The 21,486-nt window shown below is 41.4% G+C and overlaps 1 protein-coding gene across 1 annotated transcript in view; it reads right to left on the minus strand.

Moving 5' to 3' along the window:
• Window positions 1-21,486, minus strand: part of Pappa (pappalysin 1) — a 228,225-nt gene that overhangs the window by 166,682 nt on the left and 40,057 nt on the right. Inside the window, exons 3-5 of the mRNA XM_041632518.1 lie at window positions 13,700-13,845; window positions 9,004-9,297; window positions 1,950-2,142 (exon numbers count right to left, since the gene is read on the minus strand). Coding sequence (XP_041488452.1) covers window positions 1,950-2,142; window positions 9,004-9,297; window positions 13,700-13,845 — 633 coding nt within the window. The remainder of the gene's footprint in view (window positions 1-1,949; window positions 2,143-9,003; window positions 9,298-13,699; window positions 13,846-21,486) is intronic.

The raw sequence follows: 21,486 nt of genomic DNA on the forward strand, positions 1-21,486 counted from the left end.
TAGGCCATGGCTTTCCATGACTTGGGGACATTAGCAGATTCACACTGTTGAATTGTAAGTGGTTTAACTACTGAGCAACCTTCTTTGCCTCTAGTTTAACTTCTTTTGGATATCTATGTAGTAGTGGCAGAGCTGAACCATACAGTCCTAGTGTAGTTGTACAAGGGGCATCCGCATTCGTTTCTGTAATAACTGTATCAGTTTGCATTCCCACAAACAATGTGCAAGTTTCTCTTTCCTCACAACATTTTTGGGAATAGGCCATTTTAAAATTGTGTGGTAATAGATGAATCACTTCACTTAGAAGTTGCAATTTCTCTGGTAATTGGTGATAATGAGCATTTGAAATATTATCTACTAGCTATTTACATATTTACCCCTGAGAAATTTCATTTGAAATTTCAATTTCATTGAACCTTATGTTTTCTTATACATGCATACAAACACCCATATATATAACTTATAAATGAGAGCTTTTTGGCTCTTTTTGTGAGGAAGCCTAATACCACTTTTACACCTCTAGTCTGGAGAAACTTAATGAAAGCATATAAGATTCATAGACAAGGCATTCTCAAATGTGGTTGAAGGCCAGCTTCCAGCACTTTCTATGAGTTCTTGGCCATATTTCCCAGACTTTTTCAGCTCCACTGCTCTCCTTATCTGGCATATAAGGAAAACAGTCATTCTTACACTGGTTTACAGGGAATAGTAAACAAGACTCTTTACAAGAAGCATTCAGATTAGAATCTATCACATGGTAAGCACTTGACAGACAGCTGAGAAAACCAATTAATGGTTGGCATGGCTATTGTCTTCACCATTGCCAGTGCTATACCCCTGGTGCTGGCTTACCATCCCAAGAAGGGCTGGTGGGGGAGTGATATGTTACCTGAATAACAAATAGCTGTACGATTCCAAAATAGACACAAACTTCTTTCATGAATACTCATTTTCATTTTTGCATAAGTAGGGGTGTTTTCTTGATCCCATACATGGTATACAAGTGCTCTACCTCTGAGCTACATATGTAGCTATGACTCTTTTTTTTTTTTTAATCTGATACACCTTGAGGTCTTTAATAGTCTACAGTGAAAGAGCAGAAGAGAAGTCACTGAAATTAGGACTCTGCCTTCTGACCATCAGAAGGTATAACCAGACACATTTTCTGGAGAAGACAGTTAAAAATTTGGGGGCAGGGATTAACCTGTCAAATGGCATTCAAGAAACAAGTGACAGGGCAGGGAGCAGGGCTTTGGTTTCTTCACATTTGATTAGTCTCTAGTTTTCTCAAAATATACTAGGTATCAACTTTATGGCTATAATAATCATAGGTTTTTGAAAATATGAATAGTGACACATATGCATATTGTATATAATGTAAATTATATATATTTAATATGAGAGGGTGTTCTTATTAACCAGAGGCAATTTTAACTCCTGGGCTAATAAAGACAGCAGCAGAAAGGATTTCTTTCAATAGAAGTATTCAAACTTCTTTTGGGGAGTTGGAAAATTGTGGGAGTTGAGCAGTTTTCCAATTATTTAGCCCCTGCTGTCCTAGAACTCACTTGTTGACTAGGCAAGTGTGAAGCTCACAGAGATCTGCCTGCCTCTTTCTCCCAAGTGCTGAGACTAAAGACAGGAACCATCAGAGTAAGGTGCATGTTTATTTCTCACCCACCCTGGTTTCTAAGCTTCTAATAATAAAGGGAATTTAACCTGCAATTCATGGAAAAGTATGCATCATTACTGGCTCATTTTTGTTAACAACATTCTTTTATTCTCTGACCCAAACTTGCCAGTGGGCCTTTGGGTCCCAGTCACTGATGAGTAATGTGGTCTCTATTTAACAAGCAAAAGAAATCTAACCCTTCAAGGTTACCTCCCTTCTGAGTCTTCCTCTTCCTGGCAAAAGAGAAAGGGATCAGCACTCCATAGGGCATACTCACCTTTCAAAGAAGTGGCCATCGATGGGTGGGAACCACTCTAGAGTCACAGAGTCAGTTGTGTGGCTCACAACCTGGGGGGCAAGGGCTACAGGGGCCGGCTTTCTGGAGGGCTGCCAGCTCTGGTATACCAGGTCCAGGTAACAGTGCATTCTGGAGACTTGATTGGGCGTGAAAGAGTCTGTACAGTCGTCATCTGTTAAGAGTCAGAGAGAGAGAGAGTGAGTGTGTGTGTCTGTGTATGACACACACACACACACAGAGAGAGAGAGAGAGAGAGAGAGAGAGAGAGAGAGAGAGAGAAGCCTCAAGCTGCACAGGCAGGCATGCAAGAGAAGGATAACGTCTCCATGTAGCTAGAGAACCAGCACCCTAGTCTCTCCTCGCCAGCTCAGGGCAGCCTCTTCCAGTGCTCAGAAGTTAATGGTCTGTGAACAAATTAGTGCAGTCATCACTCCTGGAGACAGGTGAGAGGAAACAGGAGGAAAGGGAGGGTGGGTAGAACTGGAAAAGTAAGCCTGGAGCGGAGGAGAGGGCTGCTAAGATGTTGCAGCTAAGGACAAGGAAAAGCCATGCTGCTTTTGAGGGACCCTATCTATACCCTCTGGTTCCCAAGTCAGCAATGTCTCCAACTCCATTCACTTTCTCTCATTTACTTCTTCATTCCTTCACTTTCTCACTCGCTTGTTTATATGCGCACGAGTTCCCTGTTGTATTTCTTCACATCCATTTCTCCATGCATTAATCAATCCTGCTTTTCACTAATGCATTTCATTGAAAATGCTTCTATTGAATGACAAATTCATGAATTCGTGTTCAGTACTGAAGCCAGTCCATAGAAAGATGAAACTTAAAATATATTCCTGCTCTTAAGGAGGGCGTAAACACTATTCATCTCATGAGCGAGGGTTGTTCTGTGACAACAGGCATGCAAATCATCAGTGGCTTGACAGAGATGGCATGTGGGGAAGGACCACCTAGGAAGGTGGTCAATGAGGTCACTTGGTGGAGGCCGAGAAAGAAAGTGGCACTACAAAAGAGGTAACTCCACAGCTAGAGGCAAAATGTCCTATATAAGGCTCAGGCCAGGCCAGCATCAGACAATGGTTATACACTCCTGGCTATGAATAGGATGCTATCTTAGTTGGCTTTCTATTACTGTGATAAAGATCATGACCAAAAGCAACTCGGGGAGAAAAGGGATTAATTAGTTTATACTTCTATGTCACTGTCCATTTTAGGGGGAAGTCAGGCCAGGCGCTCATTTGATAATTGGAGGTAGGAACTGAACCAGAGGCCATGGAGGAAAGCTACTAACTGGCTTGCTCCCCAAGGCTTCCTCTACGTTTTTTTCTTATAAAATTCAGAACCACTTGCTCATTGGAGGCAATGCCTAAAGTGAGCTGGATCCTTTCTTCTACATCAATCATTAACCAAGAAAAAGTATGATTTAGCTCCCCTGGGAACAGAAAAAAAGGCACTGTTTGGCTTGACTTCCTAGTGTACCACTTCTCAGGGGATCTTCTTGGTTGGGATTACCGCAGCTAGACCCCAGACAGCGGAGTGTAAGCTCACCAGGTCTTAACAACTAAATGCGTCCCTGGAATCCAGCAGCATAAACTCACTTCTCCTTATCAAACAAACAGAAAATAAGTTTGGGGCAGGTGCTGGGCAGCTAGGCATGACCTTGAAAGGAATGGCCAAAGATGTGGGAGAGTTGATATGCAGAGGCTGGCTTGTATTCCCTTAGTAATTTTTGACTGTCTCGTTTTCAGCGCTCCAAGGGAAAATTTTAAAACATTTGGCCAAATCAGAAGAGCCCAGTGTTCCTTTGCAAGCATTGCACAGGAACAACAGTAAGTCTCTCAAGTCCAGATCTACCATGTAACTTCCTAAATACTGTGACTACCTGTTGTCTCTCTCAAGTCCAGATCTACCATGCAACTCCCTAAATACTGTGACTACCTGTTGTCTCTCTCAAGTCCAGATCTACCATGCAACTCCCTAAATACTGTGACTACCTGTTGCCAGGAGTATATACACCTCGGCCTGATAATGACCAAAACAAAGGATCATTTTTTATCATTGATGACTCTTACAGTTTGTACTGAAAGCAGTCTTTCAGAGGCAGGCCAAGGGTTTGATGAAGTATGAAGTATGAAGAAGTATGATGAACAAGACACAGAGTCAAGGGAGAGATTGTCTTTGGGTCCTTGGCACCTCGGTTTCCCATCTGTGGAAACAATGGTGATGAAAGGGTTCACCCCAGAATAGGGCTGAACTGGAGCATGGGGATAAGAACCATGTCTACTTGACAGCAAGTGTTCTCTGCCTCGTGGTGGAGAGAAGTGGATGAAATAAGTACACGTATGTCTGTGTCCAACAGAAACTGAGAAAAGGAGTGTTCAGAAACACAGCTCAGAGTGTAAATCATGAAGACTTTCCAATCTGACACTAGCCCACTATGGACTGCACATAGCAATGTTGATGGACAGAGATGAGAAGAATCATTGAATTGGGGCAATGGGGTCCCGCAGCGTTATCAGTATGGGAAAAATATTGACACATCTCTTCCTTAGTGAAGGACTGACTGTATATCTGAATACATCCTTAAAACAAAATACTAACTGATCACTACCAGCCCTCCTAATTATGTATAATAGTTTCCTGATATATAAATTAGGGGCATTTAAACAAACTCAACTATAAAGTGGTAGTAAGGACTCGAATGGGACCCAGTGAACATTTAACAGGGTTAACAAAGATGACAAAATAAAGTATTTTTTCTTTATAAACATCTAATTAATTTTTCTTTAAAAATGTATGTTTTTATTTTATAATTTAAGTAGTAACCATTCCTAGTTTGTCAATAGGAAACAGTTTGAAAAATGGATAAGTGTAGAAATTAGTAGCGGAACAGAAATAACATTTGAAGATTATTAAGTTGAAAACATCTGTCCCAGGTTGCATCACACTGAGACTTAGCTGCTATCAGAATCTTGGGCAACATCCCAAAGGGATTCCATTCATCATAAATGCTCTGTCTCAGTTAGCTCACGCCTAGAGTCAGGCCTACTTGGCTTCCAGCCCCATGTAGCTCCAGTTCTATCATCTGTGGTCCCTTTATCTAGGCCTCCAGGCTCATCTTGTTCCTCCACTCCCATTTTGTCTCAAAGTGAAAGAAACACTGAGAACTTCAGCTCTTGGAGAAGCTTCTCAGGCCACCATGCTATTATTGCTGCAGTGCTCCATACTTGCAACCCAAGTCGTGTTGTGAGAGGTGCATTACACGGAGGATCAGGACAGACACTTAGTAACTCTAGCTCCTTTAGGAACCTGTACAATGTGCTGACCCTGGCAGCCTCATTTCCACTCACTGCAATAGGAGGGATGGCGACAGTGCCCTCTCCAAAAGCTGACACGAGCATTTAACAAGCTTGCTGACATCCACGACATAGGTAAACGGGGGAGTTTTTGTAAAAGCTCGCTATTTGGGCTCTGTTTTTAAAATCTAACAATAGTGTAAGCAGTAAATGATTATAAAAATGATACTCACTGTAAAGTTTTTGAAATATATCCAAAATAAACATCAACCTAAGGTCAGTACCTATAAACACATTAGTGTATAACACATATGTGTGTATACATACATATGTATATTATGAATATGCATAAAGTAAATTTCTACAGTAATTATCATATATTTGTCTTACACATATCACTGGAGTGTTCTCTACGTCAAATAGTTAATAAATTATCAGGTTGCTTTTTATTTGTAAAGCAATACTTATCCTACAAAGGACTGATCTAGATTCCTTACTTGTATGATCATCTCTCTTGTCATTCAGTGTAAAAATGATCATTCTCCATGAACTGATAAAGTAAATGCAGCTCTGAGAAAAATAATTTGTCTATAATCAAATACTACAATGTAGGCATTTCAGTTTCAGGTTCCTGCCATAACATCCCTTTTTGAATGTCACATGCCTTGGCCATAATCTACATCATGTTCAGTGGTGTCACAGTGTTCTGTCACGGGTGGGTGTTTTGTATTTCATTTCAATATTGCATTAACTTCAAGGACAGAGATAAACATTTATCTCTTGTTCCTGGCATATAGTAAATACTTAATAAATATTTAGAAAGGGAACACTGTGAAGAACATTCTGATTGCTAAATATTTAAACACATCAGTTGGTTTACTTGCTTCAGGTACATTCTTTAGAGACAGGACTGTTTGGCTGAATGCATGTTTGATTATTAGAAGTTCCTGTCACGTAGAAAGTTGCTACCATAACCAAGAGGCTGAAAGAAATCCTCGGATCCTATAGTATGTGCCAGGTAATCTTGGAATACCTCCTAAATACAGCTTGCTATCTTCAAGAGGTTGGGGGGCGGGTTTGCTTCCCATCCATCTGGCAAGAGTCATTAGTTCAGAACAAACACAAGCCTTCGTGCTTTCTACTGAAGTGTGCTGGAATATCAGCTGCCTGTTGCCTGCTAGTTTGGACCACTTGGGAGCCTCTCGAACTTCCTCAGAACAGTAAAGTGACTGGTTAAGAACTCAGACTCTGCAGCGAGAAAGGCTTGGACTTCAGTCCTGCATTAGTCTTGTTTGATGTCTTTGCATCTGGGAAAGTTTCTTGTGCTATGCAAACTGCATTTTCTGCATCTGAAAACTAGTTACGTTAATCATAGAACTTATCTCTTTGGGTTAGTTTACATTATTTTTTGTATACAGTTTCTTGTACATCAGAGGTACTCAATTGTTGTTATTCTTCAAAAATCAATATGGTAACCACAAGGATATGTGGTCTTTTCCATTTAAGATAACCAAATTATTTTAAGGGTAACATTTCAGGCACTCAGTTGCACCAACTATATTTAAAGTGATCAGTAGCCACATATAGCTATCAGCTATTATACTGAAAAACACACACACAAGCTGTGACCTCTTGGCAAGCAGTTCTGCTTGAGAAATGAGTACCCAGCAAGGAGAAGCAGCTGGAAGAAGTCAGCTTGGCAATGACTCTGCCCTCTGTTCTGGAAGAAGGAGCCCCGTGCATCCCTTCTTTCAGCTCTGAGAGCCGCATTCTGTTCTGCATTTTGAATTCCATCCAACAGCTTTTGTCACCCCATCTATCAGAGATCCTAAAGAAAACAAACATTTCCAAGCTCGTGCTTGCCTTGAATATGCTTTTGTGGGTGTAAGTTTGTTATCGGAGCTTAGTGAATTAGTTCTGCTGTTAACGGGTCACTGGGCTGAGGAGCTCCTTTGGGGACAACAATACTAAATTAATCACCCTTTGGATCTCCTCAAAGGGAAACCAAAAAGGAGACTTAGTTTCTGGGGATCTGGTAACCAGTGGAAGCTTCTAGTCCCAAAGAAGCAGGCAAACTTCCAATGTCTTATTAGTGTTTACTTCCCATGTGTGCTGAGTTGGCCGAAGAAAGGTGCCACAGAGATGGTCTGTCCGAGAGCACAGGGCGCCACATGTGGAGAGCCAGTGTGCTTGGCAATGGGAGCACATTGGGAATCTGTTTTTGAGGAAATACCCAACATAGTGGCTGTTTTTAGAACCAAACTTAAGGACACCTTAAGGGTCCTGAGGTGGGTCACCCACTTTACAAGCAACATCACTTTTAGGCTGTGTGAGACCAACACTAGAAAGCCCCAGCAGTAAGCAGCCTAAATGGGAAAGAGGAAGGACCATTGGGATCATCAAATATTTTGCCTTTTGCCAGCCAAACCCCTTTTCAGTTACAACATTCATCAAAACTCTAACAGAAATATAATAGCTGGACTAGGCCTTTCCTGGTTCAGTGCTGAATTAGGACCTTCAGCCTTCCTCTCACCTCAAAGCATCTCCATCCTACTACAAGAAGCAGAATGAACAGACCATTCAGAGTATTCAATTCCTCCACCTAACTGTCAACTAGGTCTCTTTGAAAGAATAGCATAAGACAGAAAGGGAAAGAATAGTTGATATCCAGTGCATCATCAGAAGGAAATGACCACAGTAAGCCTCAGTATTGTCATCTGAAAAATGGGATGGTTCCTGCTTAATAGATGTGCTGTGAGAATTGAATGAGAGGAAACATATTGAAATCTTTTACAGAATATAAATGGCTATACAGAAGGAAATACTATTACTAACAGAAACAATTTTATGTACCTCAGAGAAGAAACTACCACAGCTAAACTATTACAGAAAAAGGGAGAGTTTATTCATTTTCTTGTGATACAAAAGAGATATTCTCTTTATTTGCTTGCTTTAGTGGGAAAAGAGCTTAGGGGTTATAGCGGAATTTAGTACCAGCCTACTGTGTGTAGTTGTGGACAGTTGATCACAGGGAAGCATACTCCAAGCTGCGACCATCCCAAGGAAGGAGTGTCTTGTTCTAATTTGTCAAAGCTGTTAAAGTGACTCTACATGAACTTGATGTAGCCTGAGCTGACAGGAAGTACAGGACATCCTGGGACCTAGATCACAAGTCCTTAATACTGCTTCTGATGGTGTCTAAAGGGCTGTAGGAAGTTAAAAGCCATCAGAGAAGATACCATACTTAATACTATGTGATAATTTGGGTTCTTAAGAAAGAATAAATTATTTTTCTCCAGCCCCCAATAGTGAATGAACATAAGAAAATTGTATGTTTGTATGGACTTTGGTTAAATGGAAGGCTTCAACAATGTACGAGGGTGGAAGAACAGAGCTTCAAGACTATGGGGAATCTTATGGATCAAGGTGAAAGATTTGGGTTTTCTTTTAAAGTAGAAGTAGAGTGACTCAGAACATCAGACCCCTATGGTTCTTCTACCTGGATGTACGGACTTCTGTCCAAACCATCTGGCACACATTCATGAGGAATACCTCTCTTCTACTCCAGAAATGCTAGCGAATGCAATGCTATTCTGATTACTGGGAACGAGACTCCTCCATCTTAGGAAAATCAGCAGCTTGTTTAAGGCTACCCCGAGGCAGGACTAGAGGCCAAGCCTGACATGCAGTGCTGTGTCAGAGTGGGCTAAAATCAAGGTTGTGGAGGGCCCTACCTGCATAGCTCATGAAGTTGTTGTAAGGAGTGTTGAAGAAGCTATGAAAGCCACAAGTGTCATTCCCTGGTCCAGGGTCTCCACAAAACTTGTGTTTGGGGGCTGGGTTGGTGTCATTGCAGAGGTCTCCAGTTTCAAATGAGGGCTCTGTCTCCATGCAGGGATCACTACAGGACTGGATTTCTGAGATGCCACGGAAGATGTGATAGAGGCCCAGGCTGTGCCCAATCTCATGGATCATGGTGTGGGTGTGTCCAGGAATGCCATAGAAAGATGGGTTCAAGACAATGCCGCCTGCAAGGGGAAAACCAGAGCATTAGGCAACAATCTGCTGCAGGCTAAAAGAGTCTCTAGGTCAATCAAAGACAAAAGGATGATACTTAAAATGACAGCCTTCTTTACTCTATGACCCTACTGCCCAACAATGTCACAACTCTGCTGCAAGTCACTGGTTACCAAAACTGGGAGGAGTGCCATGAATCACTTTGTATCATGTTTTAATAGAGAATACTTATGCCTAGGGAGGAGTCGCATTATTCTAAAGGGATGCTGAGGTACTGAAAACACACTATTTCAAGTAAAGAATTTTGATCTCTGCCCTGATCTGATGTTGTTCTGCAAACTGTTCTGTAGATAGGAACATACTCTCTGCTTTACAGCCATTGTAAATGCTCCTATACAGATGCAACCCTCAGACACGTCCACACTCCTTAACCCTGGCTTTTATTGTGCCTTCATTAACTCTGTGACACACCACAACTTAGTTCCCATCTTTGAATCTCGTGCCTTTATCTCTGATGCTGTAAAAACAAGAACACTAAGGAAAGCCGGCACTGGGTTGTGCTCTGTCAAAGGATTGCTCCTAATGCCACCTGATGTTTATTGAGCATCTTATGTGTCCTCCAGTGTTGCACTGAGTCTAAGGTGTATGGCTTCTCTTACCATATCATAACTCATCAGAACAACACTCATCCATAGAAAGCCAGAGTGACCTGCCTGTGATTAAGAGAAATATGGAGATAGAATAAAATCAACGTTCTTGGGTTCTAAAGTCAGGGCTTGTATTCTCTTTCCCAGTGTTAATGACTATCACAAATACTAGAATTAAGTTTTTATTGTCCTGGTTAAGCTTTATTGTCAACTGTACAAAGTGAAGAGTCACCTGAAAGGAGAAGCCTCAAGGGAGGCATTTCCTGGATGAGGCTGGTCTTAGGTATGTCTCTGAGGGTTTGTCTTGACTATTTTTTATGTTATAAGGCTCACCCCACTGATGGTGCAACATTCCTCTAGAAGGCTGACCTGGGCTGTGTAAAAGCTGTGCACGAACTAGTGAGAGAGCCGGTCAGAGAGCAAGTCAGCAAGCCGCAGGCCTCCGTGCTTCCTGCCTCCTGGTTCCTGCTCTGACTTCCCTTGAGAATGGACTGTGACCTGGAAGTGTAAGCTAAATCAACCCTTTCTTCCTCAGTTGGTTTTGGTCTGAGTGTGCTATCACATCAACAAAATGAAATTGGAACACTGGCTAATATGTTGAATATTTGATGAGTGGTAACACATCTAGAAAAGGTTATGAGACCTAGCTAATTACTTCTAAGCAGGGTGAGTAACCCCTGGAAGATATCAAACAGCTATTTATTGTCTTCCTGCATGAGAACAAAAATTATACAAACTATGAACCTAGCAGAAATAAGTTTCAGGCTCTAACTCAGACCTGGAGCAACACTATCTGCATTTTATCCAGAGCCCTAAATGCCTTATCTGCCTGCTCTGGATTGAGATATTGATGGCTGTAACTCATATCTCAAAGACAGAAAATCACCTAGTTTGTAGAGACAGAACAAACCTCAGTAGAAGCAATAGATAGTACTTGCTCCATATGAATCTTAGACACTGAAATGAGACACACAAGCTGTGTGTCTAGACAAAGATTTATGCTTTTAAACACTGGAAGTGGTTAAGAGAAGGTTAAAATTCAGGTATGAGAGTCTTGTAAGCAGAAACATTTAAGGGTGAAGACCTGTCTTATGGCGGAAAGACAGGACTGGAGTACCTTGTAGAGCTGGAATGGCATGTTCCGAGCAGACATGAGGCAAGCTTTAGATTGGACTGAATTGCTTGATCTGTCCTCAGGATCATGGAGTCTATCAATTTGGCAATGCTTAGAGGCTTCTAACACAAAGATAAAGTGAACGTGTGTGTGTGTGTGTGTGTGGTGAGAAGGGAAGGCAGAGGCAGTAGAAGAGGCAAAATTGAGACAGGAAATCTTTCTGAATTATTTTCTGTCAATCATAATCTGAAACATAATCCCATCCAAGGCTTTTTCTAGGGTTAATAAAGTAACATCAGGAAAGGAGGGTTAAAAACTATGGTTCTAATAAATTGAGTTTGATTGAGGCTACTATCCAGGAGTTGCTTATAAGCAGCCACTTTCAGGATGGCAAGCTGGCAGCTTGCAGGCCTGTGGTTGCAGTGTGACCTTGTTACTAGCAATCTTCCTACCTCACACTGCCCTTATGCTTATGAGAAGCTGGATTTGTTTCTCTAGGGAGTTTCTCTAGGAAGCTCTAAACTAAGTAACTACAACAGTGCTAATGACCCATGATCTTTCCAGAAAGTCCTGCAGTTGAGACGGGCAGGACCAGCCTAGGGATGGTGATAAGATTAATGTCCAGCCTGGCTCTGTTCATTCTACCCCAGTTGACCCTTTTCTACAGAATGATGGCACTTGGCCCCAAGTGCTATTTCATTGCTTCTCTTAAAAGGTGAAATAGCTTGAGCCTGACATCATTCTGAAATACTATAACATGCTATGGATTTACAGCCTCCCCTATTCCTGGCCCTGATCCAGGCTCTGACATTAATGAAACCATCAGGAGTATTTTTCTCTAATGTTAGAAGCCTGCTGTTCAGCCCTCCCCAGATACAGATCGGGCACCTTCAGGTTGCTTTTGTTTTCAATCGGAGCAAATCTCACAGTTTAGAAGGACCCTGGGCAGTCATCTAGTTAATCTGCCTCTTCAAAATTTTAAGAAACCAACCTAAGAAAGGAATCTTGCCTAGGGTTATACTGCTAAGGACAAGGAAAACTGTGCCTTTGACTCTAGTCTAATCATTTCCCAAGACATCCTAAACATAAACAAGTGATAAGGGCAAATCATTTCAAGTTTGTATGAATTGTACAATCTCTCCTGCTCAGCACCTCTTTGTATCTGAATGTCTGACTGTGCTCCTACCACATATCCCTGATCTTGGGGTTTCCAGATCTAAGTACTATTGCCATTTTAGAGCACCTGATTCTTTGTTGAAGCCACTGTAGAGCATGTAGATTCATGACTACTGCTCACCAGATGCCTGCAGCATTTCCCATGTGTAATGATAAAACTGATAAGAGTCTCTTAGGAACCAGACTTGCCTCGTTTGAGAATATGAATATATATATAATTTAGGGGAATGAAGTGCCTCCCTCCCCTTTATCCCTCTTGTTCTCTCTGACACACATGCGCACACACATGCATATACACACACATTAGGTTCATCCCCCTAAAAGTGCTAGAGAACTAAGCCCATGATTTGATTAAGCACAGCTTTCTTCAGCTGAAGTTATAGAATCCTTCATCTTCCAAATACCATAGATTAAGAATAGCTACTAGACTCTGGGTTTACTACATAGTGACCCTGCTGGCCCCAAGCTGCCTCCAGCACTGCCAGCTTGCTGAGTATTGAAATTCTCCAATCATGACTCTCACTGAGTCATCAGAACTCATTGTTACAAATGAGGACAGCATTTTATTGAGGGAAAACAGTTAAACACCCTGTACTGCCTTGCTCAATGGAATATTAGATGGCTATTAGAAAATGCTCATCTTCAGTGAAATGTAAGCAACTTAGAAGGATGCTTTTCTTTGTGATTAGGTGAAAGAAAATGTAAGCTAGGAAATAATTTTAAAACTCCTGTATGTGGAAACATATAGAGAGCCTAGAGTATCAAACAAAAAGGAGACTTGAAAATTGTGCCTATCCTATAGTTTCAAGCCAATACAAGCAAATATTGCCTCTGTAGATATTTATGTGCACTGGACAAGAATATGTGGGAAAACCTCAAACACTGTAATTTTTATTATTTATAATCCCTGGTTCAGAAATGATTGATATTTCTGACTTGCAGTGATTAGTCCGCACAAACAAAATATTCATGTGTTATGAGTATGCAAACTTGAGATGACAGACAGCTCCCTGCGTTGCTAGTGGACAGAACATAGATGAAGTCCCTATATGATCTGTTTCTGTTGCTTCTTTGGTGTCTTTTAGGACTGTCTTAACCCACATGTACCAGGATAATGTGGCCAGCAGGCCAAGAAGTATGCACGGATTAGGAAAAGGAGGTCCAAGAAGAATTCGGTTTCTGGACGATGAGAAGCTTGTGCTGCGAGGCTGTCTTACTGATGTGCATGACTTTGGATATACACTGCTTACTCTCTGGCTCTGAGTTTTCTCATCAGGAAAGCTAGTCCCCCCAGAGTATTGCCAAGTCATCAAAAGCAGGGTCAACTATGCCAGCTTTCTGTGAGTTAGACAAGTAAATGAGTGACTCCCGTTGCTCCTGCTGCCTGTATCGTTATGGTTATGCTGAAGTCTTCCTCACAGGAGGATCCATACTGGCTGGCTCTGAGTTACTTCCAAAGGAGCATCTAAGACTCACCCAAGTGCATTAGGGCCTCCTTGTCCCATGGCCAAGTTGCCACTCCCGCCAACTCCTCCTCTGAAGAGTTTGCAAAGAAAATATTGAGATGTGTTGATCCATCCAATCTAAGAATGTTCTTTAGCTCATTAACATCCAAGTAGGCTCTGAAATACAAAAGTAACCTTGACTGTTACCACTGTCCCACAAAGGTAGTATTCAAACAGTAGGATCTCCCCCACATGATCAGGAGCTCTTACACTGGACACAGTAGCTAAGTTCTTTATAAGCACCACAGCATTGTGCTTCTTTGAAAATGTTGTATTATCCCATTTTATTGAAAGGAAAACACATTAAGTTTATCTATGAAGAGCTGGGCTCAGTTTTGAATCTCTATGCATTGAGAACCAATGCTCATATTTCTAAGGACAGTGTTATTTTGACTAAGAAGAGGACCATGTAATAGAAGCATAGAATAAGCACACAGAGCCTGGGTGAGATAACATGTACTTTGCTCTTGGCTTCTCTGTCTCAGTCAATCACTATGGGCCTTGGTCATCTTCTTGGAAAATGTGGAGCTGTCATAGAAGGTGTTTATCATTTCTAAATTATTCTTGTAAGGAGGTATCATGGCATTTTTAAGGATGTATAGCTCAATGTTTTTAAATAGGTCACCCAAAGATGCAGCATTGGGATTCAAGGTTAATGCTAAATAGCTTGAAAGTATATTCTCTTTTCACTGAGGCATCATAATGATACCCATCAACCTTTCTGCATTCTGTAACACTCTATTTCATTCTATAGACTATATACATTGTGCCTGGTGTTGCTGTCATTGAGGTGGTCGTGTCTTAGTAATAAATGAACTACTCATGCTACAGTAATAAGTTCTCCAAGATATGGAGAAATTTGTTGGTAAGGGAACCAGGAAATAAAAGAGAGAGGACAGAGAAAGAAAGAGAAAGAGTAAGAAAGCACAACAAAAAAGTGAGAGTGAGGGGAGACAGAGAACAAGGGAGAGAGACGAAAAGACAGAGAGAGGGGCCTTGAAACAGGAGACATGTATTCTATGTGCTCAGGAAGTAAGAAACTCCCCTTGGGAAAACTTCCTCACTACAGCAGAAGCACTATGCATGAGAGGCTGCCTCTGCTCTGCTCAGGTGAGCCAAGGCATCTTATTCTGTGCTCATTTCAATGCTACCCTCTCAGGAGTCCCATTTCCAGCCTGCTTTTTAGGAATTCTTGTGAGTAGCTGACAATCATTGGAGGATGAGGATAGAGATATGCTCATGTTTTTGTGTTTTCATCCCATATACCATATTCTTAAGGCAGTTGAGTATGGAGAACGTGTCTTGTTCATCTCTTGGTATCTAGCTTTCAGCTGAGGGTTGTGTATCTAGTGAGACCTCAGTAAAAACTGATAAAGCTATATTTAAATCGGTCAATGCAGAAGCCAAAATACCTTGGTCCTAGTCTCAGAGTCAGTGTCTGCTGACTCAGAGGCTGCTTTGGCCTCATCTCTACTCCAGGATGAAATAGGATATATATGACACCTACTGTACTCTGGCCACTCCCATCATATGTCTCTCTGAGGTCAAATGTCCCTGTGATCTTCAATTTGATGACTTGTCAGAAGAAAAGATTACTGGCATAGGAAACACAGGCTCATAGTGGCTAATTCCAGGGATAACATTATCAGCTAAAATACCGACTCAAAATCTTCCCTTTCTCTAGGAACCCACATCCGGCTTCTTCTGCTAGAGGCTTCATGAGGAGTTCTAATAATTCTGCCATCTAAGGTTGGAATGAAGACTAAAATCCAACACTTATTGAGTACTTGCTGTATTCCACCATGCCAGTTGGAGTGCACATGTATCATTTCTGGTACTTCAGTGTGTAGCCTGGGTAAGATTAATTGCTCCCAAGCTACAGCTCCAGGCTTGAATCCAGATCTCTTTAATATCCAGGGGCTGTGAGCAAGCTGCTTACCTTCCTTTGTTCAAGTTTCTTTATCCAGAGAACAAGAATGATGATGGAACCCCATTCCTAGAGCTTTTGGACTAGGATAATGGAAGTGGGAATGAGTCAGGGTGATGACCAGCATACAGAGAGCCCTAGCAAAGATTTAGCAGTTGTCATGTATCCTCACCCTACAGATGAAGGAACAGGGGTGCAAAGGTTACATGACTAGGTGACAAGGCCGAGTGCAATTCTATGCATGTCTAACAGTTCCTACCCGCTCTCTCTTTTAAGTTGACCCCATTCCATGGGGGATAGAAAAACAATCCAGAGAGGAGCACGAAAATTCAAAGGAGCCTAGAGTTTGCTTGGAGCAACCGTTTCCACATTTTTTTTTTCTAACTGGTTTACCCATTTTCTTCAAATGATCTCCCAGACATAGAAAACACATTTTATTAGAGAAACCCACCTCTGGCCCTATACTCTGAGATGAAAAAGTTTCATGAGAAAAAGATACAGGGGAAAGGAAGACATTTTAATTGGTTGTTTATTCAGTGGTAATTGCAGAGGCAATCTTTTCAAGAGGTGGTATTCATCCTAGCCCAAAGCAGAAATGTGGGTTGTTGGATCTTCTTTCTGGCTCCTATGTGGGGTTTTCTCATTCTTTGGGAAGGCTCCATCTCCCAAAACGTCCACGGCAACTAGCCAGGCTACTGGTCCCACTGGCCTCTTTCCTCCCTGTCTCTCTTGTTGCGGGAAATCCACCCAAAGAAAAAAGTAGCTTTGTTAATAAAAGCTCTCCCCCTGTCAACTGAGGTCTTCCACCAATGCTAAGCTGGGTGTCTCCCAAAGACATCATGGGGAAACCTTTGAAGACAGAAGTTTGTGTGGGTCTTTATTATCTCCATCACCTTATCTCTTAAGATGATATTGTGGTTTTCATCTCTCACCTTAAGCAGTAGATGGAAGAGAATGTAGCAGAGGCAGAAAACTTAGAAGAAAGAGTAGTCTAGGGATATTTATTTAATCCAAATGAAAGAAAATTAGTTGATAAGTCTCCTTGACTTTTTGTTTTGCAGCTACAGAAAAACTAGCAGTTAGAGTGTGGATATGAAATGCCCTGAGGCTCTGGTGTTAACACTCGATCTTCAGTTGGTAGCACTATTTGGGAATTTTTGAAAATCAAGGAGACTAGTTGAACTAGGTTACTTGAAGGTTATACCTGGTCTTGAGTCCTTCTCTCTCTCTCTCTCTCTCTCTCTCTCTCCCTCTCTCTCTCTCTCCTTCCTGTTTTTCATGAGCTAAACAACTTTTCTACCACCTGTCCGTTCACACTGACTGATGCATTGCCTAAGCAGTGGGAAGCCTAGTAACATAGATTCAATTCTCTAACACTATGAGCTACAAAGACTTTTTTTTTTTGCCCATGAGCTCTTTCGGTCATGTATATTGGTGATAGTGATAACGAAAGCAGCTAACACATTAGCCTTGTATATATATATATATATATATATATATATATATATATATATATATATTACAAATCTGTGAAATTTATTTAAAAAATAACTTATGTCTCCTAGAAAGATCAATCGATCTGTAAGCAGTGTTTATTAACTTGCATGAGGATATCACACCGAGATAAACAGGGGGACTTAAGTCTGGGAACAAATTGCTTTCACTTTCTGAGCTCCTGGTTCTGAGGCAGATCAGGACCACACTAGCACACACCCAGACAGTAGAGCTCCTCTCTTTTCCTAGCCTCCAACTTTCCCCTTCCTGAAGTAAATGATGCTACCAGTTCCCTTTTGCATAATACTCTCAGGCTCAGCTTCCAGTGTCTGTTCCCCCATTGTCCAAACGTCTTTTTCAGTTTGCAGCCTCAACCATACAGGACCTCATGGTTTCCTTACCCAGAGCCCCCTGCGTGTTTTCTAGCTGCTCCTTGAGTATTTGTTAGCTTCTGTCTCACAACATCGCTTCCTGAATTCTAATCACATAAAATCTTCCCTCCTCGGGAAGTCTGCTACTCCATCTTGATCACTTCCAATTGAATTTCAGAGATGAGAGAAACCACCTCTCATGAGTGTTGAGCACACTAGCAACCCAGTGGGTGATATGCCTAGCTCCATGTACCCACGTACTCACGGGGCACTATACTAAACCCACAAGGCACTTATTGGTTAGTGTTGGCTACCCGGACTACGTGAGTTACTGTTGTGACCAACAGTCGAAGTTCATCATTACCAGTAGTTGAAAATGAGGATACTGGTCTAATTTTTATTTCTAATCTTTAGCATTCTCTTCTGAGTTTTACTCATACTGTGAGCACCAATCTCATTCATTAGACCAAGGATTCAAATAGTTATGTCCCAAATCATGATTTTCGTGGCTCTTGAAAACTTTCTCAAAAACCCACAGGGAGATAATCACTCATTTGAAGTTATTGGGCACTTGTCTTTTGAATCAGATAACATCAAACCTGAGTGACCAAGAATAAGCCCGAAGGAAGTTAGATGATTCGCCTGTGCTCATATCTCACCAAGAAATAGAAGGACCAACCCATGGATCTGGCTCATATCTCACCAAGAAATAGAAGGACCAAGCCATGGATCTGGCTCATATCTCACCAAGAAATAGAAGGACCAAGCCATGGATCTGGCTCATATCTCACCAAGAAATAGAAGAACCAAGCCATGGATCTGGCTCATATCTCACCAAGAAATAGAAGGACCAAGCCATGGATCTGGCCTTCCTGGCTTATGTACATCTGATCTTGATTTCATCACCTTTCTGTTGGTGAGTGATGACACCTCTTCCTTCGGGTGGAAACTATTTTCTTCAACTGTGTATAGTTTAGCAAACTTATCTTGCTAGGGATGGTAGTCCTACAGCTTCCTAATCTGGATACCTCCATGTAGATGTTGCATGGATATTCAGCCGCATCTCATCTCACTGCACACTACCTGCAGCCTGCTCTGTAGCTTAAGCTCTGTGTCTGGCCAATAGGCTAGTGAACTAGATTGCTGCTGTCCAGCTTACAGCCTACTAAAATCTAAATGCACAAGAAGTAGCCATGTATTTCAAAGGAAAAAGTTATGGAATCTTTGCATTTAAGAAATGCTTTCTGGAACAAGTTGAGAACCTTATAGTTTTGATTACAAACATTTTCATAACCTTACATTATACAAAATGAGAGCAAGGCAGAAAATACTTGAAGTGCTCTCAAGCATTTTTGACCACAATCACAAGTGGCCCCCACTCCTGCCACATCCCCTGTCTTTGCCAAAACCCCACTAATAACACAAGCAACCAAGTTTTGGAAATGGTAATCTGCTACAATGCCCCTGTTAAAATTAAGTCCCCTCCCCAAGCTATTTCTCAGCCGTGCTGCCTGCGTTTCTTTCCTCCTGCATGTCTCGTGCACCTGGATTCCACAGTGAAGGTTGTGGGTCCCCTGGAATGTCTGTTTCAGGGGCCCAGCCCTGATTGCCAAGGCACCCAGACTTTAGCCTTTTGCCAGAACTACATTTCAAAGCCATGAGTGCAGTCCTGGAGGGAGATCAAAGCTCTCTCAACTCAACTGTCATTAGAATATTTTCTTTATGCATCTCACTTGCTGGTTAGTGCCAACAACATATTTCCTAAACGCACTGGCCTGAGATGGTACAACTCTGCAATAATATGAATGAGAGAGCTGTCGGGGCCTGTTTTATTGAAAGACAAGCAAAAGGGAACTGCATTCAAAATGCAAAACAACAACAAACCCCTTCCATGAAGTCATGGGAAAAGGTCTAGGAAAGACAGAGCTCTTTGGGCATGAGAAACTCAGTACCCTGGTTGCACTATTTACCCATTTGAGAGAAGAAGGATCAGAGGTATGGCTAACAGGAAGCCAAGGTCAAACCTCATGTGCTCTGATTTCTATTCAGATATTAAAGCAGGTTGCCTTTCAGCTGACTTCCTCTGTGCACAAGTGAAAGACTTATTCTCCTGAGTTGCTCCCTGGGCCTTTGATGGGTGCAGTATGGTCACAGAGGATGGTGCTGGACATGTGCAGGTGACCTCAATTTGTGGAGCATTTTTCTGAGCTGAGAGTGGGCCAAGCTAAAAACAGTTCTTTTTGGGTTAAAAGAAAAGGTAACAGATGGCTATTTTAAGACAGAGATAGAGGAATTCGAATCTTTCTTCTGTGAACTGCCCTTCTGACCTTGAACATGTGACTCACTCTCTGACTCTCAATTTTCTCACCTGTAAAATGGATGTTACAAAATCCGGCAGAGAAAGGAGCATCTAAAATTCAGTAAGATGGTCCATCAGAAAATACCTAGAACACCAACCTCCTCATGAAAAGGCTCAAAGATAGTGGTTCTCCTTTGAACTTGCTCAGTTCCTATTGCCTATTGGGCTTGTATTCCATCACTGACCCTGGCTCCCATCACTGGGGGCAGTGTGTGTATCCTTCCTCCTCCTACTGTGGGTCACCCTGCTTCTCCAGCTCACAAAACAAGGCACTGTCTCATCACTGTCCTGTTCCCAACTCCAAATGCAGCTTGCCATTTCCAAGGAGCCCCATGGATTCATCAACCATGACTTCACTTTCAGAACACACCAGACCATTTGAAAATGATTATCAGAAATAAAGATCAAAGCTGTGTGAGGCAAGTCATCAAAGCAAGATAAACCTCAGAATGTTTATTGCGTCCATATTCTTGTTCCAAACAACAGACTTTCTCCAAGCTGTGACCGGTTCTAAAACCTGAATTTTGTATTTTATTCCAAGGTCCCTAATGATCTGGAATTTATTTTCCTGTTTAGCTTCACCATTATAAATGCCTAAGATTGCCTCTCTTTTTTAACAAAAGATTCATGCACATGCGGTTCTTGGAGGGTATATTAAATCCTTGGAATCTTGAATGTTTGCTTTCTGAAATAATAACTTTTATTTGAAAGTTTGACCCCAAGAAAAATATAACAGCAACAAAGATAATTGAAAAGCTGGTTGTTCTTTCATTCATTCATTGAACATCACATTCTTTCATTAACTCCCCAATTTCCTCCCTTCTTTCCTGTCTGTCTGCCTTCATTCTTTCCCAACTTCCTTTTTCTCTCTTCGTCGTTCATCCTTTTGATCCCCCTATCATCTATCAACATTCATTGAGATACTATTTTATACTATGGCTAAACTGGTCATAAAAATATGGGAAGAGAAACAATTACTATAAAAACTAGAGATTTTATGAACAAAGTGAAATAATTAGATGATGATAATAATAGTAACAAAAACAATATAATGAGGTAATACCATTTAAGGTGTTTCCTTCCTACTAATCCGGTTGGTATACTTTCAAAAAGATATCCTTTTGAAGTTTAAAAAAAATGGAAGTCTAATTATGGGTCTCCCCTTCATACCTGTGAAGAAACTATGATCAGGTGAGGTATCAACACTTTTCCCGGGTCCTTTCACTTGTAGGTGTCATGATGAATCCAGGATGGGTGCAATGGGATAGGTGTGAATATTTGGATTACAGGAGGTGTTGTATTGAGTCTTGGGTGGGGGGCAGTCAGTGATTAATCAAAATTTTGGATTATTTTTAAATGAGATCATAAGTAGAGATTTATAATCTTCATGAGGAAAAGAAAGCATTCAAAAGGGGGAACATGTCACTAATTATGTCTCTCATAAAAGATAGCTGGTAGTGTAAAAGACTCTACCTGATGATGAATGCATTTCATTTAGAGCTACACAGCTGCTATTTTTCTCATTTGGCTTTTTGAAAATGGTCTTTAGAAAGCATTGGGTAGACGACAGGTGCAAGAACACCTGGTTCTTAACCAGTCCAGCTCCA

The sequence above is a fragment of the Microtus oregoni genome, unplaced genomic scaffold (assembly GCF_018167655.1).
Source record: "Microtus oregoni isolate MIOR12 unplaced genomic scaffold, Mior012 000041F_ref0000270, whole genome shotgun sequence".
Taxonomy (NCBI): domain Eukaryota; kingdom Metazoa; phylum Chordata; class Mammalia; order Rodentia; family Cricetidae; genus Microtus; species Microtus oregoni.